Source organism: Oncorhynchus mykiss, chromosome 10 (genome assembly GCF_013265735.2).
Source record: "Oncorhynchus mykiss isolate Arlee chromosome 10, USDA_OmykA_1.1, whole genome shotgun sequence".
Taxonomy (NCBI): Eukaryota; Metazoa; Chordata; class Actinopteri; order Salmoniformes; family Salmonidae; genus Oncorhynchus; species Oncorhynchus mykiss.
In genome coordinates this window covers 43423413-43450282 of record NC_048574.1, presented here as the reverse complement: position 1 = coordinate 43450282, position 26870 = coordinate 43423413, and the positions used below count along the sequence as shown (strand labels likewise).

The 26870-nt window shown below is 42.0% G+C and overlaps 1 protein-coding gene across 2 annotated transcripts in view; it reads right to left on the bottom strand.

The window, feature by feature from the left end:
- The window catches only part of LOC110533955 (gamma-aminobutyric acid receptor subunit alpha-3-like), a 154233-nt gene that overhangs the window by 10733 nt on the left and 116630 nt on the right, over window positions 1-26870 (bottom strand). For both annotated transcript variants that reach the window (XM_036990375.1, XM_036990376.1), the window contains exons 6-8: window positions 20481-20563; window positions 4656-4799; window positions 2040-2192 (exon numbers count right to left, since the gene is read on the bottom strand). In XM_036990375.1, coding sequence (XP_036846270.1) covers window positions 2040-2192; window positions 4656-4799; window positions 20481-20563 — 380 coding nt within the window. The remainder of the gene's footprint in view (window positions 1-2039; window positions 2193-4655; window positions 4800-20480; window positions 20564-26870) is intronic.

Here is a 26870-nt window from a genome sequence, read left to right as displayed (position 1 = left end):
GAATGGAGAATCCCGAGGCGAGGGGACTGTGACAGAGAAATTTACCAGATCATTTTCACATGGCTGTAAGTATGTGAACTCCTCTTTTTTTCACCTTACATGCAAAGCAAATCAAAGCAAATCATAGTGGCTAGCCAGTGTATTTCTCCACTGTGCTTCACTGCATGCCCTGCCCTGCTCTGATCTCAAACACTAATTAGCTGCCAAACGGAGGCCTGCTCTTACTGCAGGGGGAGGCACTTTGGGTTGCCATGACACAGTCCTCATGGCAGGCTGAGAGGTGAAGTCGTGGGTCTCCATAAACGAGGAGAGAGAGGAGGGGGAACAATGTGCTGCACGCTCTGATTTTGGAGTGTGGGGTAAACTGATTAGAAGAAACATATGCTGGCTGACCTCTTTACATGAAAGGCACTAGGTAGTGAGATTCATGTTTTTCAATGGCTCCATTTGTCCAATTAGTCATGTTTCCAGAACGGTTAGTCACAGTTTAAAGAGCTAGTGGCTGGGTGTCATCCACAAGATCAGCTGTGGTGAAACCTGTCAAATATCAAAGCTGTATGATTGACACACAGATACATTTGTAGGTGTGTCAGTGACTCATGTTTGTGTGGGTCTGTGCATTAAAGTTGCATATGCTAGCTGTAACAACAAACAAAATGTCTTTGCCAATTCTTCTGCATAATTTGAAGTCAAACGGTTATACTACTAGCCTACAATAATACAGTATGTGTCAGCGGACCATAATATACTTCATTTTCTTGGTGTTTCTTGAGCTTCAGTTACCGTTTGAAAGTTTTAGGCCTAGATTGGGAAATGTTTTCTCCAACTGGAGGTTTGACTGTTTTCATTATTTACCTCGACATTGCTTTGGAGGGCTGAGCACAACTTTTCTGTTACTATCATTTCCCCGAAGCGTGAATAGGCTGCCATTTCTTTCTAGTCTACCAACTCAATTTGTCAGAGCTCATGTTTCATTCTGCTCCATCAGAGAGGAAGCAGGATCTCACCCTTCCTAAGTCTCCATAGCGATGTTGGCAGGATCAGCTGTGCTTTGCACCTGATACGTCTGCCCCACAAAAAGTGTTGACAAAGCCAGACACCTTGCCAAAGTTAGCAAGAGCTCAATAAGCAATAATGTCTTAAAACTTGGCTGGCTTAAATTTTCTGCAAGGCACGTTCAATATTCCGACGCGAGAGATGCAACTGCAACATTTCTTTGTATCACTCCGTCCCTGGAGGTGAACAGCCTCACTTTCTCCAAGTTAATTCCTTTCCAAGTTTGCTGGCGCTAATCTGTAATTAATTAGGTGGTTTTGCGGTGGCCAAGTTAATTACAGGTCAATCCTGTGATCCAAGAACAGTTTTAAACCCAAATGAATCACTGTCCAAGACTCAACAGAGCCAACATGGGCACCAAGCTGTTTTTTACACTGTGTGAATCACAACTTCTCAAAGATGAACTTTTTCTACCCTCCCCTGGCATGCCAATTTACTGAATGCATCTGATGATGTGAACAAAAGCAGCTCCACAAATGCGTAAGCTGCCGCTGCTGAACACTTGTTTTGATGTAGCTTCATAATTTAAACAACAGCACTCCAAACTGTCGGAATGGTTCAGTTCAGTGCATTTCGGGGTTAAGGAGATAGGGGAAGTAACTCAGTGAATACGGTTAAGGAAATAGGGGAAGTCACTCAGCGAATACGGTTAAGGAGATAGGGGAAGTCACTCAGTGAATACGGTTAAGGAGATAGGGGAAGTCACTCAGCGAATACGGTTAAGGAGATAGGGGAAGTCACTCAACGAATACGGTTAAGGAAATAGGGGAAGTCACTCAGCGAATACCGTTAAGGAGATAGGGGAAGTCACTCAACGAATACGGTTAAGGAGATAGGGGAAGTCACTCAGCGAATACGGTTAAGGAGATATGGGAAGTCACTCAACAAATACGGTTAAGGAGATAGGGGAAGTCACTCAGCGAATACGGTTAAGGGGAAGTCACTCAACGAATACGGTTAAGAAGATAGGGGAAGACACTCACCGAATACAGTGCGGGCGGGAACCGACTCTCTGTTTAGCCAGAAGGAGACCTGAGACAGGATGACAGTCATGATGCACGGGAGGTAGGTTTGAATCACAAAATAGCCAATTTTCCTTTTCAAATGGAAATACGTTGTCATCACTACATATTCTCCTGAGGGGGAAGAGAGAGAGGTAGAGACAGAGAGAGAGAGGGGGGGAGAGAGAGAGATGCAGAGGACATGAATTATTAATACAGCTCATGTTCAGTCCAGATAAACACAAGCACCCTGCTGAAATATTCAGAACCATATTTATGAAAGTAAATACAGTTGAATACATGCTAGCACAGCACTGGGAACCTTTTAATACAGTGGCATGCATGCTAGCAAAGGGAAGCCGAGTGTGGGAAGCCGAGTGTGGGAAGCCGAGTGTCTGTTCGTGAGTGGATGTTAACTGATCGCATGTGTACCACAGTGTCTGGTTGTTAACGGCCTCGTCAAAAACCAGGCTTCCCGGGGAAGTCCATGGTAGAAAAATAGCTAAATAGGGGTAGGAACCTATGTATGCCGATTTTGTATATAGAGCACACTTCTGGCAAAACATAATTACGTTTTCCTCCAGGTTTTCTGTCATCTTCTGCAACGTTACAAACTATCATAGGTAACAAATCTCTGCAAAATGTCTCCTACCCGGTTTGAAAACAGTAACGAACATTACACGCAGCACAAACGGCCATGTGGGGAGGGTTCTTGAAATGCAACATCCAATCAAAATCTTGCCGCTTGGAGCCAGCAGACCATTCAAACTATTTTGGCTAATAGAAGATTGTCCAGACCTCCAACTGAACGACGTATGGCCACGCGAGACTAGATTGTTAAAGGCAAAGATTGGTTTTCCCACCACTGTTGGTCCAGATTAGATCTGTTGCCCTTGGCAGCAGTAATACGCCGACAAAAAGAGCTAGTGTGTGTGTGATAGGGCTGAGAGTAGCACACCTACTGTACCTGTGTGGCTTCAGCTCCTTAGGAAGAGAAATATGTGATACAGTATGACAGGCTAATAAATATGTCATCTCACGACTACTGTGTTTTAAAAACATTGCCTTGATCCACAGCCACCAATGTGCTGAGAACCTTTCCTGGATGACAGATACACTCCTACAGTACATGCTGAGATGAGGTGACACATGGACACTATGCTTATTGACATGGTAAGACAGGAAAATTAAATAGCGCTAAAAGAACCGATATTCCCTATCCTGAAGCCTGTATGTCCAGTATGTACCACAAATACTGAGAAAATCCTGTGGTACAAGATTCATTGTGGTATCTCAGATTGATCTCACATTCAGTGGTTGAAGGCAGTAACGTGAGTCAGTGATGTGTCACTAATGTGAGTCAGTATGAGGCGTCTCTGTGGTGTCACAGGGAATGTACACAAAGGACTGTTCCAACACAACCTACTCTATTGGGGCTATGTACAGGGTACAACCCTCCTCAGTCCCTATCGGCCTCAACCTGCCTGCCTCTATCACTGCAACCATGAAACCAGACTGAGACAGTGACAGTAGTAAAACAAAGGGACCTAATGCATCACAGGGACTAAGTAGAGGTTAGTCATTATCTGTCTCTCACGGGGACCTGTCTTTTAGAAAGCAGGCCACTTAAATGACTTCTCTGATTTGAATAGCAGTCTGTGCCTGGTAAAAACAGGTTGACACTTCTCTAAGAGGAGAGAGACAAAACTGTAAAAATTGTGGGTGTTGTAGATAAAGGGATTTCACAGCTGCTATGGAAATCAGAATAAGATCAAATGAATGGCTGATCAACTGTGCTGGCTGACAGAATTTCCTATAATTTAGTGCCAATTCAAATGGACTCCAGACCAGAGCTCAATCAGAGGAAAAGTGGAGTTCTCCCTCCTGCTCCAAGGCTCCTTATCTTTCTACTACTGCGGAATTGTTATCTTACCGCTGAACAAGTTGAACATTTTTGCTCTTGGCTACCATTTAAAATACTTGCTAAAACTGTGCAGATCAAATGTGTGTTCAATCTGAAATCAGGGTGCCTGTGTCTTCTTAGATTAAATACCATGTAATTTGGAGCCGCCACAAAGATCAGTTCTCTTCATCTACCCTGAATTTTCAAATTTTGTTCACAGGCGAAGTGTTGGATAACAGGACAGTTTGTCAGTCTCTCTCCACCAGCCTATAAGAAAGCCACTGCATTCAGTGATCAGCGGGCCCCTCCTTCCCCCAAACTCAGCAAGTCTTCCTTTCAGTGGTGAGACCTCACTGACCCCAATAACACTAGCAGAGACCAATCGATGAGGCAGCAACTTGCACAGCAACTCAGATAAATGACTTAACAAAAAGACACAAATGGAATCTGTAAGTATATGCCAACGGTGTACAAAGGAAAATTGAAAAGGGAGAGAAATTAATTCATCCAAATTGTCATGCATGCCAGCAGCTGAAAAGAGAGACTTTCTTGAGAAATTCAAAGCAGATGTTCCATTAGTTATAACCTTTGTTCTGGTGTTGTCTCAGTGTCAATGCCTTGATCATATGGCATAATAGAACTTGTGCTGGAACTGCATGTTACTATGAAAAGTGGCAGATAGGTTGTAAGTGTACCTGTGCTGGAACTCATGGATTCTTTCCCAATATCGTGGCCTAGTAGATCATACTGGTTTAGCCTTGAACCATCCTTCGCTACGACTACAGAATCTTCATCTCCTTTGGTCCAGATATAGACAACTTCATTGTTGGTATAAGCATCTGAGAGAGAAAGAGAGAGAAAGCGAGGGAGCGAGAGGGAAAGAGCAAGGGTAGGGAGGGGAGGGGAAGGGGGTGCAGATGGACAGATATACACACACATGGGTAGAGGCAGAGACAAAGAATGACAGTACTAAATGGCAGTTTCCAATGAGTGAACAACACTCTTTTCCATAATTCAGCAGTGCTACCATTGGCTGATTCTGATGATGGCACCAAACAAAGATTATAAGGGGGGGGGGGGGCATTGATCTGAATAAATGCATGTCAATGAGAGTTTAATAAAAGCAGGCAGTGTTTTGATTAGTTTATAAATTTGGCACCTTGAACTCAAGGTACATCCGCATGAGGATTAATGTCATAAATAGGCTTTGAAATCCACAAGGTCAAATTTAGGGAAAGGAGGTTAAAAAGCATTAATGAAACACACACACACACACATTACAGTAGAAGAGACCCCCAGCTGAGCCCAATAACACAATTCATACATCAGCCTGAGGTTTGCTAATTACATTTTGATAGCCACAGAGAAGTTATAGTTTTATTCTCATGGGAGACTATTAATTATAATAGTTAATTCATCTACTTGTATGTGTCTTCATCTATTACAATTGTAATTGGTAATGAAAGGTATTATTCTGTCATCGTGTGTGTCCTCTATGGCTCTGTCTGTTTGTAAAGGAGCTACTCGGTGTGGTCAGTCTCCTAGCTTCGCTCAGCAGAGAAGGTCAACTATGTCAAACACTTCCATTGTTATTCAAGGCTTTGAAATCTTTCACTACAATCTTTCACTTCTCTCTGGATGCACAGTACATGCAGAATTTCATGGCTGCATATTGTCAAGAATACAAGTCTCCATAACCAGTTGCAAGGATAATGCAGCATACCTACATATATCTGCTCCAATACAATCCTAAAGAAAACAACATGACGAGGGCGCCATGACAGGAAACTATAGAAATTGAAATGAGTAAAACTGCATGTAAATGTTGTAGTTACATCTGCATGGCAACCTGTGTGGCTCTGGGATCCACTTTATGCAGAGCTGTAGCGTCATATATCTTCAGCCAAATTATATTTTTTTATTCTGGAGAGACAAAACAAACCCGATGTTCAGAATGTGAAAATATGAAAGGTTCAGAGCTCGAAGGGAGGGAGAATAAAAGGTATGTACAGTGAACAAAATTATAAATGCAACATGTAAAGTGTTGGTCCCATGTTTCATGAGCTGAAATAAAAGATCCCAGAAATTTTCCATATGCACAAAAAGCTTATTTCTCTAAAATGTTGTGCAGAAATGTGTTCACATCCCTGTTAGTGAGCATTTCTCCATTGCCAAGATAATCCATCCACCTGACAGGTGTGGTATATCAATTAGCTAATTAAAAAGCATGATCATTACACAGGTGCACCTTGTTCTGGGAACAATAAAGGGCCACTCTAAAATGTGCACTTTTGTCACACAACACAACACGATGTCTCAAGTTTTGAGGGAGAGTGCAATTGGCATGCTGACTGCAGGAATGTCCACCAGAGCTTTTGACAGATAATTTAATGGTTATTTCTGTACCATAAGCTGCCTCCAACATCGTTTTAGAGAATTTGGCAGTACGTCCAACCGCGGACCATGTGTATGGACTCGTGTGGGCGAGCGGTTTGCTGACGTCATTGTTTTGAACAGAGTGCCCCACAGTGGCGGTGGGGTTATGGTATGGGCAGGCATAAGCTACGGACAACGAACATAATTGCATTTTATCGATGGCAATTTAAATGCACAGAGATACCATGATGAGATCCTGAGGCCCATTGTCATGCCATTCATACGCCGCCATCACCTCATGTTTCAGCATGATAATACACAGCCCCAAGTCACAAGGATCTGTACACAATTCCAGGAAGCTGAAAATGTCACAGTTCTTCCATGGCCTGCATACTCACCAGACATGTCACCCATTGAGCATGTCTGGGATTCTCTGAATCAACGTGTACGACAGCGTGTTCCAGTTCCAGCAACTTTGCTCAGCCATTGAAGAGGAGTGGGACAACATTCCACAGGCCACTATCAACAGCCTGGTCAACTCTATGCGAAGGAGATGTGTCACGCTGCATGAGGCAAATGGTGGTCACACCAGATACTGACTGGTTTTCTGATCCACCTCTGTACCATATTTTTATGGTATTTGTGACCAACAGATGCATATCTGTATTCCCAGTCATGTGAAATCCATAGATTAGGGCCTAATTAATTAATTTAAATTGACTAATTAATCTGAAGAGATTAACTGCTTCTCTTCTAGTTTTTATGAGAAATATTGCTGTGACGAAAATTCCAGATTGTCTGCATAATCAAATAACATTCAGCTCAGACACCCATACATACCCCACAAGACATGCCACCAGGGGTCTCTTCAGACACCCATACATACCCCACAAGACATGCAACCAGGGGTCTCTTCAGACACCCATACATACCCCACAAGACATGCCACCAGGGGTCTCTTCAGACACCCATACATACCCCACAAGACATGCCACCAGGGGACTCTTCAGACACCCATACATACCCCACAAGACATGCAACCAGGGGTCTCTTCAGACACCCATACATACCCCACAAGACATGCAACCAGGGGTCTCTTCAGACACCCATACATACCCCACAAGACATGCCACCAGGGGTCTCTTCACAGTCCCAAAGTCCAAAACAAATTCAAGGCAATGTTCAGTATTATACAGAGCCATGATTGCATGGAACTCCTTCCATCTCCAATTACTCAAGCATCAGCTTAATTACCTTTTAAAAACTGATTAAACAACATCTCATAGAAAGTCAGGGACTGTTAGGGGACACAGAAACTCACGCACACACAGAAACATAATTTTTTTATTGTATTTTTTTGTATTAGGGCTGTCCCCGACTAAAATCTTGGTCGACCGAGAGTCATCCTGTTCTTTCGAATATGTTTAAACTTGTTTTTCCATATATAGACACACACAACCCTAAGCAGACACAACAACTACATATGCACTGACTATGTCTGATGCTTTAACCCTTGTGTAGTCTTGGCATTCTATATACTCCCCTTGACCTAAGGGTAAAAAATGACATGCCTTCACTAAACACCTAAAATAAAGCAGCTTAATTGAATTGTAAAACCCAAATGAAGAAACAACCTGTCATTCATCACAAACTTTGTGAATATCTGGGTTTCCCCTCTTCACAATGCAGAACGACTGCATTTAATTAGTGGACGCCACTCCTTTTTATTACAACACACCTGTTATAATTGTTTTCTTTACTAAAGTAGAGGTTTATTATTATTATTATTGCTGAAGGTATTGCATAGGTGTAAACATAGTTTTTTTTTTTAGCAAGAAATAGTACTTGTATAGCCTAAGAAAGTAGCAGAAATGTGCAGGAAATAGTTTTGAATGCATTTTATTGAACAATAACAGTCTTGAACTTTTTTGGCAACATAGTGATATATTCTTATACACTGTACAATGAGGAATTCAACTACAAAATACTAGTCTTCTTCCATTTTTTTTTAACCATTGCCCCCACCCATAAGGTGTATAAATAACAACAATAAGAAATAATACAATTAGATAATAGATACAAAACAAAAACGTGAAGAAAAATAAATCAACCAACTCTAATTAGCACATGTAGGACAGTATGCAAGTGTGTGTGCATGGACTTTGCAGATGTATTTCTCACATGTGCAGCACATGGTATTTGTTTTACAGTCCTTCTTTGGGGGCAGAATTGGCATCTCCTCCTCTTGTCTGCTCCAGATGCAGCCTCAAGTGGATCAGGACACGATTCAGCCCCCTGAATAGCTTTCTCACGCGCTACAGAGGCTGCTGTGCAGGGGAGGTGCTCCCTTCTTTGAATGTGTGGGGTTACAAGTGCCTTTCCCATCTGCTCCAGGAACACCCTCCTCTTGTTCCGCTTATCAGGCATCCAGGTACAGTTGAAGTCGGAAGTTTACATGCACTTAGGTTGAAGTCATTAAAACTTGTTTTTCAACCACTCCACAAATTTCGTGTTAACAAACTCTAGTTTTGGCAAGACGGTTAGGACATCTACTTTGTGCATGACACAAGTAATTTTTACAACAATTGTTTACAGACAGATTATTTCACGTATCATTCACTGTATCACAATTCCAATGGGTCAGAAGTTTACATACACTAAGTTGACTGTGCCTTTAAATAGCTTGGTAAATTCCAGAAATGTATGTTATGGCTTTAGAAGCTTCTGATAGGCTAAATTAGATAATTTGAGTCAATTGGAGGTGTACCTGTGGATGTATTTCAAGGCCTACCTTCAAACTCAGTGCCTCTTTGCTTGACATCATGGGAAAATCTAAATAAATCAGCCAAGACCTCAGAAAAAAATGTAGACCTCCACAAGTCTGGTTCATCCTTGGGAGCATGTAAGTATAAACACCATGGGACCACGCAGCCATCATACCGCTGAGGATGGAGATGTATTCTGTCTCCTAGAGATGAACGTACCCTGGTGCGAAAAGTATCTATATCCACAGTAAAACAAGTCCTATATCGACATAACCTGAAAGGCCACTCGGCTAGGAAGAAGCCACTGCTCCAAAACCACCATAAAAAAGCCAGACTACGGTTTGCAACTGCACATGGGGACAAAGATCATACTTTTTGGAGAAATGTTCTCTGGTCTGATGAAACAAAAATAGAACTGTTGGCCATAATGACCATCGTTATGTTTGGAGGAAAAAGGGGGAGGCTTGCAAGCCGAAGAACACCATCCCAACTGTGAAGCACGGGGGTGGCAGCATCATGTTTTTGGGGGTGTTTTGCTGCAGGAGGGACTGGTGAACTTCACAAAATAGATGGCTTCATGAGGAAGGAAGATTATGTGGATATATTGAAGCAACTATTGAAGCAACATGTCAAGACATCAGTTAAAGCTTGGTCGCAAACGGGTCTTCCAAATGGACAATGACCTCAAGCATACTTCCAAAGTTGTGGCAAAATGGCTGAAGGACATAAAAAGCCAAGGTATTGGAGTGGCCATCACAAAGCCCTGACCTCAATCCTATAGAATATTTATGGGCAGAACTAAAAAAGCATGTACGAGCAAAGAGGCCTACAAACCTGACTAAGCTCTGTCAGGAGGAATGGGCCAACATTCACCCAACTTATTGTGGGAAGCTTGTGGAAGGCTACCAGAAACGTTTGACCCAAGTTAAACAATTTAAAGGTAATGCTGCCGAATATTAATTGAGTGTATGTAAACTTCTGACCCACTGTGAATGTGATGAAAGAAAAAAAAAAGCTGAAATAAATCATTCCCTCTACTATTATTCTGACATTTCACATTCTTAAAATAAAGTGCTGATCCTAACTGACCTAAGACAGGGAATTGTTACTCGGATTAAATGTCAGGAATTGTGAAAAACTGAGTTTAAATGTATTTGGCTAAGGTGTATGTAAACTTCCGACTTCAACTGTAGGGTTGATCTTGTTCCATATCACGAAGGCATTGTATGAGGACACATCAATTATGTTATGGAAGATGACCAGGGGCCATGGGTCATCCTTCTGCAGCTGTAAGTTCCAATCACCTTGTCCAGGTTGTCCACATCTCCTTTGTTGTGTTTGTAGTCCAGGATGATGGCTGGCTTCCTGTCCTCACGATCACTGATCTCAGCCGTTTTGTGCAGTGTGCTCAGGAGGACCACATTCTTGTTCCTCTTTGGCAGGTAAGAAACTAGAGTGGTGGTGGGGGTGAAGGCAAACTTTTATGAGAAGGCCTCTCTCCCCCTTGTTGTGAGGAGTGCAGGGAGCTCAGGCTTGTTCTTTCTAACTGTGCCAACCATGGGGATCTTCCTCTTCAGTAGCTGCTGGCTGAGTTCATAATAGGTGAAGAAATTGCCCCCTCGGTCCATCTATCACATCAAGCACAACCCGCATCCCCTGGTTCTTCTCCGGGCCTCCACTGGACTTGCATCTTCCAAGCGTAGCTGGATTGTGCGTCACAGGCAACCCATATCTTGATGCCATACTTTGCTGGCTTGCTGGGCATATACTGCCGGAAAGGATAGCGACCTTTTGACAAAAGGGATTACTATCAGTAATTAATATCAATGTCACAGAAAACAATCACATAAATCAATGATATTACAGCAATATATAATAAAATTAACAGTGAAAATCACTTACAGTACAGATATGAAAATAAAAATGTACCTCTGAATGGAACCAGTTGCTCATCCACTGTTACTTCAGGCCCAGGTTTGCTGAGGTATGATAGACACTCCACCCACTTCTCCCAGACCTCTCTTATGGCCGCCAGTTTGTCTCTCACATATCTTGCAGGTCTTGACTCACGGTTGTCAAATCATAGCATTCTTGAGAAAGTATGAAAGACTTTCAATGGCATCGTGGCATGGAAAATCACCCTTCCACTCTCTTCATCCCAGAGACTACATGTAGCCTCGCCTCGGGACCTATACACACCCGCTAAGATTAGCAGCCCTATGTAGGCACGCAGGTCAAACTCATCCATCCTTTTCCAGTTGTCTCCATATTTTACGGAAACCCTCCAAATTTGTTATCTCCAGGATGATTTTTTCATTGGCTGGTGTGATGAACATGTATAATGTTGAGGCGATGTCCTGGGCATGGCCAACTTCATGTCTTGTGGGCCGTGGGGTCATCCTAATGACATTTTGTGCTGCCATTTAGCCCTGGATGTTATTTGGTGACAAGGACCATGTTATTTTGCTGTTCTTTGATAAAAATGTCTCTCTTTCAGCTTGGGTAATTTATTCTTAATCTGAAGATGATGCATTATGCTCTGGGTTGTATTGTTCCCTGTCTTCTTCTTCAGATACCTCCTCCTCTTCTAAATAATTGTTCTCTTGTTCCTCCTGGATATCTGAAAAAATCAGATCTACGACCTGTTGGGCACTGAAATGTGCACTCATGGCTTCAGCAAAGAGAGAACTGGGGGGACTGTCATCTGCAGCACCTTTATAGCCTCTGACTGCATTCCCCATTAGTAAACAATGCTTTCAAGAAATGTTTATTTTGTCTGAAATGTTGTTTATTTAGTCAGAAATTGTTTTTATTCTGTGAACTTGAGTCGTGTGGGGTCATGGTGGGGAGATTCTGCACATGCACAAGACAGTTTTAGTTTTGTCTGAGTTCAATCAGTAGCACACATAATCTCAATTTCTCATTGGGTGTGTGTGTGTGTGTATGTGTATGTGTGTGTGTGTATGTGTGTGTGTGTGTGTGTGTGTCTTTGTGTTTTTTTGTGTTGTGGAAATGATTTTGTAACTGCCGGGTCAAAAATAGACCCTAAGACAATCTTTGTACCCTGGTGGTGTACAGCTTTCATAGAAATATGAACAAAGGCGATGTTTAACTTTTTCTAATGTTAAGGTCACTCTAGGAAAAGTAATCACATTTCAAATTGAAAAAATATAATTTAGGCTTTTTTCTCTGCTGTTAAACATAGTGGCGGGTCATTGATGACCCTAAAGACAACACAAGGGTTAAGCACTCTGTTCGATTAAATAATTAAGACAAACAAATGACTCAAGAAAGAGCCCGATGGTCACACTGTGTTAAAAAGCAAGTGCCTGTGTGGCTGGCACACTTGTCTTTCTCTCCTCCCTACTGCAGTGAAAAGGTACCACAACAAGTGTTGATTGTGCTATCCGTGCTGAAGCTACCACATCATTACAGCCATTTAGTTTCTTATTGGTTTCTGACTGAAATGTTCTGTTACCAAAATCCCTCAATTGTTTAGGAAGAACATTCCCTATTCCGTCAACACTTGCTCTCTTTACGTGAAACATGTAAGCATCGCATGCATGTGACCAATAGGGCCTGACCTATAGCCTAATCACATAAATAATGTCCGAACACAATAATGTCAACAGCAAAATGGATAAGCAGGATGTGAAAAAAGAAACTCAAAATGGGTGAATGTTTACTGGTTGCTCAGGAGGTAAAGGGGAAGTCAGTTGTGGAAACTACTGGAGATCCAGAAAAAGGAGGGTATACTGTAGGAGCAAGCATTGAGTATTATGTGTGCCCAACAGTTGCTGTTAGATTACAAAACTATATTTTTTCTGACCATTTGGAACAGTGTAAACAACAATTGCATGCATTCCTGAATTGCGGTTTATTTATAGTTTAGGCTAATTATTCAAAGCTTTGTTATTTAATTTTAAAACTAAAATGCTTGATTGCATTTCAAACCATGAAAGTCTCATATGCTGTGTGATGGCATGAACGAATGAATGATTGATTGATACAGTAGCCTATATAATGAAATATAGGCCTAAGTAAGGTATGGTATTAAGACTAAACAGGATGCGCTCTTAGGCCTACAGCTCAATGGCAGTAATAGAAGGATACTATACAAAGCCCACTAATGATAACGACATTACTTATTATTATAATGATCATAATAATAATTGTAATAATATCAGTAAGAAGGAGATCAAGAAAAAGGGAGGGTATAGGAGCAGGAGCAAGAGGTACAGGCATAGTATGTGTGACACACAGGTGCTGTTAGATACTTTTTCTGCCTGTTTGGAACATAGTAAACAACACTGAATAATTTTAAGTAACACCAGTCTGTTCTAAATGAAGAAAAGTGTAAAGCCTTTATTACAGCATAGCAAAGATTAAAAACAGCCAAATCTGTGCAGTTGCTTTGTCTGACATTTTGCCGTTGCATGAGGCTTGGGGCTCACAGAATCAGTAGGCTATTAAACAAACACTCAAACAGGCAACATAAGCAAGATCTGTTTTATTTATGTAGATATATATTGATGATTTATAAAGTCAGGCACATTTAACAGTTAGGCTATTGATTTGAGACCGAATTAAGTTGGGGTTTGCTTTCTTAGACAATTAGGCTAAACTCTATTCGCACGGGACTAATATTACTAGAGAACGTTGTTTATGTAATTATTACCCCAGAATATCCGTTATTCCAGAGGATGATTCAGAGGGGATTAGTTTGTTCCAAACTGCCCCCTGTAGTTCTTTCTTTTTTCTATAATTTGACAGTTAAGATGTAAGCCTGGAGTTTTTTTCTAGGCGTGAATATATTTCAACAAGTCCAGGCTATAACAGGGCTACACTGATAATTCGGGCTTGGTTCCCAAGTTTCTAAACCACACCAAACCATATTTGCTATAGTGTCACCATAATATTTTAATTGAGGGAGTGTGATCATAATCATTAGGATATTCAGATGTGAGCTAAACAGTGCACTTGCACTTGAGATGCATTTTAAGGCTTTGCATGCGAAAGTGAACTTATAATTTCCAAACGTTTAGGTCAGTTGTATGCTGCTTTGCGATCTATTAACAGATAGTTTGGCCCACTCTTCCTGAGCAAACTGCTCCAGCTGTCTCAGGTTTGATGGATGCCTTCTCCAGACTGCAAGTTTCAGCTCTTTCCATTGATGTTCGATTCAGATCAGGACTCATAGAAGGCCACTTCCGAATAGTCCAATGTTTTGTTCTTATCCATTCTTGGGTGCTTTTAGCTGTGTGTTTTGGGTCATTATCCTGTTGGAGGACCCATGACCTGTATCTGAGATAGAGCTTTCTGACACTGGGCAGTACGTTTCGCTCCAGAATGCCTTCATAGTCTTGAGATTTCATTGTGCCCTGCACAGATTCAAGGCACCCTGTGCCAGGTGCAGCATAGCAGCCCCAAAACAGAACCGAGCCTCCTCCATGTTTCACTGTAGGTATGGTGTTCTTTTCTTTGAAGGCTTCATTTTTTAATCTGTGAACATAGAGCTGTGACTTGCTAAAAAGCTCCAGTTTTGACTCATCTGTCCAAAGGACATTCTCCCAGAAGGATTGTGGCTTGTCAATATGCATTTTAGCAAATTCCAGTCTAGCTTTTATGTTTCTCTTTCAAAAGTGGAGTCCCCCTGGGTCTTCTTCCATGGAGCCCACTTTCGCTCAAAAAGAGACGAATGGTCCGATCAGAAACTGACGTGCCTTCACCTTGGAGTTCCGCTTGTGTCTCTTTGGCAGTTATCCTTGGTTCTTTTTCTACCATTCACACTATCCTTCTGTTCAATCTGGGGTTGATTTTCCTCTTGCGTCCGCGCCCAGGGAGGTTGGCTACAGTTCCTTGGACCTTAAACTTCTTAATAATATTTGCAACTGTTGTCACAGGAACATCAAGCTGCTTGGAGATGGTCTTGTAGCCTTTACCTTTACCATGCTTGTCTATTATTGTCTTTCTGATCTCCTCAGACATCTCTCTCCTTTGCTTTCTCTGGTCCGTGTTCAGTGTGGTGCACACAATGATACCAAACAGCACAGTGACTACTTTTCTCCATTGAAATAGGCTGAATGACTGATTACAAGATTGGAGGCATATGTGATACTAATTAAAGAAACTAATTAGTTTGAAATATCACCATAATCCAATTATTTATTATCTTTTCTAAAAGGGTACCAACAAATATGTCCAGGCCATTTAGAATATCTTTGTAGAATAAGCAATAATGAATCTCTTTTCACAGCTTCTTTGCTTTATTCTATGACATACCAAAGGCATGCAAGTATACATGATAAAATAGCTTTTAATTTCATGACTTTTCAGGAGGAATGAAGCATTATTTCAATGAGTTGTAAGGGTACCAACACATTTGAGCAAGTCTGTAATTACATTACCGGACCACCCCCAGTAAAACTAATCCCATTTGAAGAGGGCTTAAGGCAAGGGCTGTTTCCTTGTCTCTGCTGCCTCTGCTGCATTGTTCTCACTCTCAGTGTGCTGGTTCATTTTGCTATTATGCACATAGCAACACAGGGAAAGGCGCCAATCCTACAGTGAAATTCTTATTTTTACATAATATGACCATATAGAATATCAGTATCACATGTCTTACAGTGATGGACTGCGCCACCGCCGTGGCCTCCGTAATGGATTAGTCCAAAGAGACAGGTACGAATCAGACAGGCACCATGAAGAAAATACAAAAAAATGTGGCTGCTTGACTAAATAAATCTTGGTCAACCAACAGCCTATTGACCAAACAATTGACCAGTCAACTAAATGGGGTCAGCCCTAGTGTGTATAATTTTTTTGTTGTATAATTTGTATATCGTTGTTTTTTTTATTTCTATGTTACTGTCCATGTCTACCAGTGTATCAGTGTTTTGTTACTTGTCATGTTTTGTGTTTCTTCTGGACACTAGGAAGAGTAGCTGCTGCTTCCGCTAAAGCTAAATGGGATCCAAATAAAATCAAATGTATAATAGCGGTGAGTGGGGCGAGCAAGTGCTGTAACATGGCAGGCCTCAACAAAGGCCGCTAATTACATGCCAACCATGTGCCGTTGCGCTAAGGAGATGATTGTTCTTGGGCATTGCAGCGGATTTCCATTGACATACAGTTGAAGTCGGAAGTTTACATACACCTTAGCCTCACCACCTCACCACTACACCACCTCACCACTACACCACCTCACCACTTTATTTTAAGAATGTGAAATGTCAGAATAATAGCAGAGAGATTAATTTTTTCAGTATTTCTTTCTTTCATCACATTCACAGTGGGTCAGAAGTTTACATACACTCAATTAGTAATTGGTAGCATTGCCTAACTTGGGTCAAACGTATCAGGTAGCCTTCCACAAGCATCCCACAATAAATTGGGTGCATTTTGACACATTCTTCCTGACAGAGCTGGTGTAACTGAGTCAGGTTTGTAGGCCTCCTTGCTCGCACATGCTTTTTCAGTTCTGCCCACAATTTTTCCATGGGTTTGAGGCCAGGGCTTTGTGTTGGCCACTCCAATACCTTGAGTTTACTGTCCTTAAGCCATTTTGCCACAACTTTGGAAGTATGCTTGGGGTCATTGTCCATTTGGAAGGCCCATTTGCTTCAATATATCCTCATAATGTTCAGACATGATACCATCTATTTTGTGAAGTGCACCAGTCCCTCCTGCAGCAAAGCACCCCCACAACATGATGCTGCCACCCCTGTGCTTCATGGTTGGGATGGTGTTCTTCAGCTTGCAAGCCTCCGCCTTTTTCCTCCAAACATAACGATGGTCATTATAGCCAAACAGTTCTATTTTTGTCAGACCAGAGGACATTTCTTCAAATAGTATGATCTTTGTCCCCATGTGCAGTTGCAAACAGTAGTCTGGCTTTTTATGGCGGGTTTGGAGCAGTGGCTTCTTCCTTGCTGAGTGGCCTTTAGCCATAGTTTTTGCTCTTTTGGTCTGAATTTGGTCTTTTGGTCTGAATTAAGGATAGATATTGGTCTGTATGACCCTACCTCTTCCGGATCTTTACCCTTCTTATGTATAACTGTAATGAATGCTTCATCCAAAGTAGATAGGAGAGCTCCATCCTCATTGGCCTGAACCAACATTTTGTGCAGGTAGGGAGAGAGCATGTTGCTGAATGTTTTATAGAATTCACCAGGGTATCGATCTGGGCCTCTCTTGCCACTCTTTAGAGATTTAATTGTTTCTCGAATTTCTTCAAGAGATATTTCCTTTTTCAGGAAGTTAGAATCTTCCTGGATCAGGGCAGTCCTCCAAAACATTTTGCATAATTAACGGGTTAGGATCCGCTTTAGATGTATATAGAGTCTCATAAAACTGACGGAATCTGTCATTGATGTCTTTGGGGGAAGAGAGTAATTCCCCAGATGCAGATTTAACTTTGTGAATCATTCGGTCACTCACATTTTTTCGAAGTTGTCTGGCGAGTAATTTGTGTGGTTTGTCACCAAACTCAAAATATTTTTGCTTGGCATAGAGAAAAGATTTAGCAATTTTAGCTGAGAGAATCTGATTACATTCAAGGTAATTTTTTATGTTTCTCCATAGATGGATGGCTAGCATTCTCCCTATCCAGTAGGTGAATTTGTCCCTCCAGTTCTGCCAGTTTTCCTCTGTTTTGCCTACTCCTGGCAGGAGTAAGGAGATGATAGAGCCTCTCAGATAAGTCTTCAGTGTTTCCCACAATAATGCTGGGGAAGTCTCTGTGTTGTCGTTGATATCAAATAAAAATGTAATTTGGTCTTTAAGATGTTCACAGAACGTTGGTTCTGTGAGAAGCTGAGGATTCAACCTCCAGACCCTCTCGTTTGGTACGATGTCAAACAATCTCAGGGAGAAGGTGAGTGGACTGTGGTCCGAGATTATAATATCATGATACCTCACATTACAGGTATAGGGGAGTAGATTAGCATCAACCAAAAAGTAGTCCATTTGAGTATAAACATTGTGAACATGAGAGTAAAAGGAGTATTCCCTACCGGTAGGGTTAGCGATCCTCCATATATCAAATAAGGTAGAATTTTTTTGTAGGTTTTCAAGAATTCGCTTGAAAAGGAGGTAGGGGTTCGCCGGGTAGAGGATCTATCCAAATATTGGTCTAGCACACAGTTAAGGTCCCCTCCCCTCAGATATCTGGAATCAGGGCATGGACTCTTTTGAAAAAAGAGGGGTCATCAATGTTTGGCCCATAGATATTTAGTAGAGTTACTGACGTAGAGTGGATCTCTCCTATTACGATCACATAACGACCCTCTTTATCCGCAATAGTGGTTTTACAGTGGGGCAAAAAAGTGTTTGAGGTTGTGGACAGGTGTCTTTTATACTGATAACAAGTTCAAACAGGTGCCATTAATACAGGTAACGAGTGGAGCACAGAGGAGCCTCTTAAAGAAGAAGTTACAGGTCTGTGAGAGCCAGAAATCTTGCTTGTTTGTAGGTGACCAAATACTTATTTTCCACCATAATTTGCAAATAAATTAATGAAAAATCCTACAATGTGATTTTCTGGATATTATTTTCTCATTTTCTCTGTCATAGTTGAAGTGTACCTATGATGAAAATTACAGGCCTCTCTCATATTTTTAAGTGGGAGAACTTGCACAATTGGTGGATGACTAAATAATTTTTTGCCCCACTGTATGTAGAAAGGGAATTCCTTTCCGTACCTGAATCGCTGTGCCTCTTGTTTTGGCAGAGAAGTTAGAGTGATACACTTGCCTCACCCACCTACAATTAAGTCTGCTATGAGAATGATTTTTCAGATGGGTTTCTTGCAAAAATATAATATCAGTCGAGAGTGTTTTCAAGTGGGCTAGGACCTTGCCTCTCTTAATTGGTTCGTTTAAACCCTTGACATTCCAAAATGTAAAACAAAAATAAAATCCCAACTATACGTTCACCTCTCACTATCCTAGAACTTCTACTAACATATGAACTGAGGAGGCTCCCGCGAATTAAGTGGTCAATAAGCATCTAATAAATCTAAACAGAATAAGTTGCAACTTAAACATATTGCGCATTTAAGGGCCATCTTGGGTCAATCCCTGAGTTAATAAGCAATTTATAGCATCACAAGATTATATTACTAAGCAATGCCGGTCTAAACATAAACCATCAGCAACCGACATATACAGCAGTATATTTACATATTGTGGGTTAGGAGATCGGAACAAGGATTTTGATAAATTAAACGTACCCCCCCCCAATCAACAACAAAAAATAAAATAAATAAATACATTTTTTTAAATATTAATTTTTCAAGATTAATTTAGCCAAATCCATACATACTGTATACACACACACATACAAAAAAAGACATATATAAAAATATATATTAAAAAAATATATATACACACACACACACACACACACACACACACACACATTCATACCCCAGAATAATAATCTACACTAATTTAAAATATGTGTGTACACCTACACAGAAACAAGCACTACAGAGGGCTAGTGGGAATCTAGTCGGGAGAGCGGCCCACGGCTAGACAAAGGCAGAACGGCACAAAACATCAACTTGCTAACCAGGTGTCTGCGTCTGCCCCTTCCTAACCATCACCCCCAGTCCCCTGCAAGCAATTAATAACGAAACAAAACAATCCTCATAGACACGGAAGGGGTGCCCTTTATGTAACAGGTTGCCCCTCATTCGAACTTCGTGCAGGATAAGATCCTTGGTCTTGAAACTGTGACAACAGATGATTACTGGGCGAGGACGTTGGCCCGGTCCAGGCACTGGGACAAGGGAGCGATGTGCACGGTCCAGCCATGTCTGTCTCGTTGTTTAGTGGGGAGTAGGCCGCCGCTGTGGATTTATTGTCCTTTGGTCTCTTATTACTTAGCATTTTCACATAGAAAGTTACAATAATGTATTAGAAATAAACGTTTGTTTGCTGTTTGCTGACGGAAAAATTGTCCCTAAAAGGACTGTTTGCTGACGGAAAAATTGTCCCTAAAAGGACTCCTTTTGTAGTATTGGCCGGATGCAGTTTTATTCACAATGTCCTGACCACATCACTCTGACTTAAAAATAATGGCAGAGTTGTTATTATCTTGGATCATTAACTTGTAAAATAACATCTCCCTGTTCTATACACGGTGAAACATATGAGTCTCTGGTTGAGGAGGAGAGTGACAGGGATGGAGATAGAACGGATGGTAAAGGCCTCTATTATACGTGAACGTTACATGCAATTCACACGGTCCATGGCAAGTTGGCGAAGAACAACGGACCCTTACTTTACACGTAGATGTCCGATTTGATCTATGACCTCCATTTCTGTGATGTCAGCTATGTGGACCTGATACAGATGTGTATCTAGAGAGACTTACAGCTTCCAAACTTCAGAGGACAGGCGTGTGTATCCATGGGGAAATCCTCCAAGTGCATGGGACACTCAGCATGGATGGTCAGCCTGGTCAGAGAGGGAGAAAAACAACAAATACATGTTAGTGACAGGCCTTAAACACTCCATGACACCTGTCACATGGCACCAACACATTCTGTACGTTAAAGCTTTATGTGTTGAGACATCCTTTTAATTTGCCAGATCCTGTTCAGTATCATTCTAAAGGCCAAAGCAGTGGCTCGACACTGGACGCCCACTTCAATAACTTTTACTGCAAACCATTCTGCATCATTCTTAGTCTCTCAACCTGTCACGCAGAGCTTCAATAGAAACATGAATGACAGGGCCTTAGTCATTTTCCTCTGTATCTGAATACAGTAAGCATACACCTCCTTTGGGTCACCCAAGGTTGTCCTGCCCCCAATGGCAGGGGAATAGGGGTGGCAGGTAGCCTAGAGGTTGCTAGTTTGAATCCACGAGTTGACAAAGGGAAAAATCTGTTGATGTGCCCTTGAGCAAGGCACTTAACCCTAATTACCCTAGAGTTGCCTCTCAAGGGGAGTTGGGATATGTAAAAAACACATTTCCAGTTCACACAGGCATATTTACACGTGTGAAACAGGACAAAAATAAGCACCAACCTAAATAATTCATATTATGGTTTGCCAGAGATAATCTGCTGTTCTGAGACTTCCCTGACATGTGGGTTTTGTTGAAAGGAGAATAGAGGAGGGGGGGGGGGGGGTTGATGTGAGTGAGGGGAACAGTCAGCATGTGCAGTCACATACTGTAGTGCGTCTAGCCATCAATGTGCCTGTTGACGGCTACTACAGTATGTCTTGGTAGCCAGTGATTTGTCAGTTTTCCCATCAGCATAGCTCAAAACTCCCACTCCCCCCACCACTACTAAGGCCAGGGCCAGCCAGCCAGACAGCTCAGCAGACCTGTGGAGCAGCCAGACAGTCAGCTAGTCCCCTGAGCTATGTGGTCTCCTGTAGCCTCCTCATCCAGTTGATTAGATATTGACCCGCTGATCCTCGGCACATCACCTACTCCACTCCTGATGGAGGGAGCTCTGCAAATCAAGCTGCAGCGACGGGGGGAGACTGGCATCTGCCTGGGAGATCACATCTCACAACACACAACGACAGAACCAGTACTGTACCATTCTCCTTACTAAGTCTCTTTTGCCATTCCACATGACATGAATAATGGTGGACATTGAGCATTACTGACATGAATAATGGTGGACATTGAGCATTACTTCAGAATGGCATGTCAATGACACTATATGGGTCCATAGTTCATTCTACCGGGACCTCCATTAGACAGTGGTGGAAATACAACTATGAGCCTTATGGGACCTCATGGTGACTAAGAAACAGAACATACTTCTTCCTGAGCAGTGACATAAGTATAGGCATTTGTATAGAAATGTACAGGTAACTGCCCAAATAAAGGAAACACCAACATAAAGTGTCTTAATAAGGTGTTGGGCCATAACGAGCCAGAACAGCTTCAATGCACCTTGGAACAGATTATAGAAGTGTCTGGAACTCTATTGGAAGAGTGCAATTCCATCAATTGGTGTTTTGTTGATGGTGGTGGAAAACACTGTCTCAGGCACTGCTGCAGTATCTCCCATAAGTGTTCAATTGGGTTGAGATCTGGTGACTGAGACAGCCATGGTATATGGTTGACTGTGCCTTTAAACAGCTTGGAAAATTCTGGCTTTAGATGCTTCTGATAGGCGAATTGACATCATTTGAGTCACTTGAAGGTGTACCTGTGGATGAATTTCAAGGCCTAACTTCAAAATCAGTGCCTCTTTGCTTGACATCAAGCAAAATCAAAAGAAATCAGCCAAGACATCATAGACCTCAACAAGTCTGGTTCATCCTTGGGAGCAATTTCCAAACCCCTGAAGGTACCACGTTCATCTGTACAAACAATAGTACGCAAGTATAAACACCATGGGACCACGCAGCTGTCATACCACTCAGGAAGTAGACGCGTTCTGTCTCCTAGAGATGAACGTACTTTGGTGCAAAAAGTGCAAATCAATCCCAGAACAACAGCAAAGGACCTTGTGAAGACGCTGGAGGAAACAGGAACAAAAGTATCTATATCCACAGTAAAATTAGTCCTATATCGACATAACCTGAAAGGCCGCTCAGCAAGGAAGAAGCCACTGCTAAAAAAACGCCAAAACCGCCATTAAAAAAAAGCCAGATTATGGTTTACAACTGCACATGGGGACAAAGATTGTACTTTTTGGAGAAATGTCCTCTGGTCTGATGAAACAAAAATAGAACTGTTTGGCATAATGACCATCGTTATGTTTGGAGGAAAAGGGGGAGGCTTGCAAGCCGAAGAACACCATCCCAACCGTAAAGCACGGGGGTGGCAGCATCATGTTGTGGGGGTGCTTTGCTCCAGGAGGGACTGGTGCACTTCACAAAATAGATGGCATCACGAGGAGGAAATTTATGTGGATATATTGAAGCAACATCTCAAGATCTCAGACAGGAAGTTAAAGCTTGGTTGCAAATGGGTCTTCCAAATGGACAATGATACCAAGCATACATCCAAAGTTGTGGCAAAATGGCTTAATGACAACAAAGTCAAGGTATTGGAGTGGCCATCACAAAGCCCTAACCTCAATCCAATAGAATATTTGTGGGCAGAACTGAAAACGCGTGTGCGAGCAAGGAGGCCTATAAACCTGACTCAGTTACACCAGCTCTGTCAGGAGGAATTGGCCAAAATTCACCCAACCTATTGTGGGAAGCTTGTGGAAGGCTACCTGAAACGTTTGACCCAAGTTAAACAATTTAAAGGCAATGCTACCAAATACTAATTGAGTGTATGTTAACTTCTGACCCCCTGGGAATGTGATGAAAGAAATTAAAGCTGAAATAAATTATTCTCTCTACTATTATTCTGACATTACACATTCTTAAAATAAAGTGGTGATCCTAACTGACCTAAGACAAGGAATTTTTTACCAGGATTAAATGTCAGGAATTGTGAAAAACCGAGTTTAAATGTACTTGGCTAATGTGTATGTAAACTTCCGACTTCAACTGTACTTTGTATCCCTCATTTACTCAAGTGATTCCTTTATTTTTCCAGTTACCTACAGTATATTTGGAATTGAGATATTCTTGTTTTGTACTGTCATTTGCTTTTGGAATACAATTTGCAGAAAAGCATTCTGGGAAATAGTAACCCTGAGAATAACAACAACATATTTTTTCACCACCTCCATAATGGTAGCAATAGATCAACACAGCACAGCTCCAATGTATTCCCCAACATTGTTAAAACCATAAAACCCATTGATTTCTATTTTGTGTCCTCTTCACTTTCACTAAAATGCAGCGGTTCAATCTTTCAATTAACCCCTTGACCAAAGAAACTCAGAGCCTGCATGGTAAGACATCTTGTTGATTAAATACATCTTTACACTAGAGTCTAGTTGAGCACTGCTGTGATGTTGAGCAATGGCCCTTACACCCCCCCCCCCCCCCGCCCCCCGCCATCAAGATGTCAGCAATATTTTACAAAGTCTACATCGTACCACCACTCTTAAGTGTTTAATGAGATAAAGCATTTTACCTCCTGGGTAATCTTCAACCCTAATGGTTATGATGTTCTTGGCCTTGCAAAATAACTGCACTTGGATGAAGAAGAACACTACTGCTGACGTTAATTAATGTCCTTCCTGTGTGTGTGTGTGTGTGTGTGTGTGTGTGTGTGTGTGTGTGTGTGTGCGCGACTGTCAGCCCGGGGAACCACAGCAAAAATGGCCTCACGGGGCCAACCCCTCTTTCTCCGGTTTCCGCCTCCACCTCCCGAAAAAACAGCTGCATCGATCGCAGTGCCATCGCCAGAACCTGTAGTACCTTGTCTCTGTCGGAGCTCCAGGGGGGCCTTAGAAGGAGCTGTGTGTTCCACTCCACCTACCCCAACCCCCCTTTATTTTAAAGTTCTCCTCCATACCTCACCAGCTCCTGAAAACTTATCCCATTATACACTGTAATCTGTCCGGTGGAGTAGATGAGTCTGTATTGATGGAACTCTATTGCATTTCTAGCTAGTGGTCTGTTTGGCTGATTCCCAGCTTCTGGAGGACTTTCAGACTCAGCCTGTCAGCCTGTCAATCTATCACTTCCGCTCTCTTTGTAATAATAAGGTTTCACCTTGACATATACACCTCACAGAGAACAAATGGTCAAGTCACATGCTGACACTGGACCTTTGCCTGGCGCTGAGAGACATATACCTCCGCCTCTTCCTCCTCCGTGTGATGAGTGAGAAATCTACTGTCAGGTCCAGGGCGGCTCGTTCATCACACTTATCACCATATTTGGGGACTCTGGATCATGATCAATGAGTCTCCCTCTCCTGGTTGGGAATCCCTGGTGAGAACATACGCTACTCTAATGATGACACCTTCTCCTAAATTGGGGGAGAACCATACCCCACCAACTCCATCTCCCCTTAAGGAAGACACCCTTGGGAGAGGAGGAGGAGGAGGGGGGTGGACAAGAAAGAGGTGGAATATTAACAAGCTATGAAGTTATATGGAAGGCTGTCATCTGTCAAGGTGACATTCAACCGGTCAAATGCAGCAGAATGGAGAATTGACCTTTTATCAAGGTCAACATATCCTAAATATTCTGCCCCAGAGTATACATAACCAGAGTGTAATTTCTGCTGAAGCCATTACATTTGTACAGTTCTTCTCTTGGCTTTAAAGCTGCAGTCAAGGCTCACAATATTACTCTCCAGACAAGTATATATATTTTTTTTTACCACAGTGCTATTCCTTGGGTTCTGATGCCTGGTGGTGCTGGGGTGTGTCTAGATCACAAGCTCTCACAGTTTTAACAACACACGGCAATTAGCTAAAAGAGAAAATCTCCGTAATTACCGTTATCAACAATGACTTGCAGAAACGCTCTGAATCGCACAGTACTACTCTCGTACCCCACAATTAATGTACTGCTACATAAGGCGACATCATATTATGGAATATGCATAGTGAAATAGAGAGGTAGCTGTAAAGCATTATGGTGGTAACTATGGTGGTAATTAACATACAACCCCGACTGCGAACACAGGATCCAGTCTCAGCAAGGGTAGGGTAGGTAGGCCTAATGGCCGGCTAGCTCAAAGAGCTCCTATGTAATTGTGTTGGTGTGCGTCAGGGCCTGGTTGCCTAGAAACCTGAGATAGGGCTGTATTTTTTGTCCACTTTAGCAACATGATTGTCCTTTACTATTGTGCTTCATTGAAAACATAAATGCTTTGCTCTCTCTGCCATGATTACCTTTCTGTACTGGAGACCAGAGGAAGAACACAATAAGACTTTATTAACCCATTAAAACCGAAATTCTCAGGAAATGTTATTGCAATTCATGCCCTTGAACATGTTGTACACTGGAGAACATATAAAACACATTTTGTACAGTTATACAACCAGATGTCTAAAAGAGGAAACCGTTTTCTTCTGGCCAGTGGTATAACAAGCTCATGCTGACATGACTTGCAGGGACATGAAGCCCTGAATGAACAGAGTCTATTCCGTAACTATTGTCAGCTCTGGTGAACTGCAAGTGTTCACATCAGCCCCCTTCACAACCGACTACTCTGAACAGGAGCAAAAGGCCAGAGCAAAAGGCCACCCAAAATAGCTCTCTGTATCAGTGTTTAGAAAAGAGATTCAAACTAGAGATGACTTCAGACTCACAGTATTCTGTTGAACTACAGTAGAGTTTCTGGATGGTTTTAAGACAAAGCTTTACAAGTATCATTGGCTCAGCTGGTACGTTTCCTCACATAAATTACACAGCAAGGTAAAAAGATGATATTGAGAGCAGAGAAAACATCCCAGCCTCCCTCTTACAGGGCATAACTTTCCAGTTAATACTTAAAAGATGGCGCCAACAGACATGGTCGCCATGTTTCTAGCTCCTTGCCAACTTTGCAGTAATTCTTTGTTGTTATTATTTCTTACATTATTGACTCAGAACGTTTCTTGCATTATTACCTACAGCCGAAAACAACTTTTGGATATTAGATCAACGGTCACTCACCAGGATTTAGACAATAAATTTGACTTTCCTGAAATGGGTCCTTTATTTGAACTCACCCAGGCAATTCCATTCATCCTGGGGGCTGCTCCAAGATGCAGTCACCGGAGAAGAGGAATAAGGTCTGGGCTCCTAGTCAGACTCAGGAGGCATGCATACCATCCACCGGTTCAGAGTATATTACTCGCTTACACTCAGTCTCTGGACAATAAATTAGATTAGCCAAGGCGAGGATCTCCTTCCAGAGAGACATCAGCGACTGTATCATACTT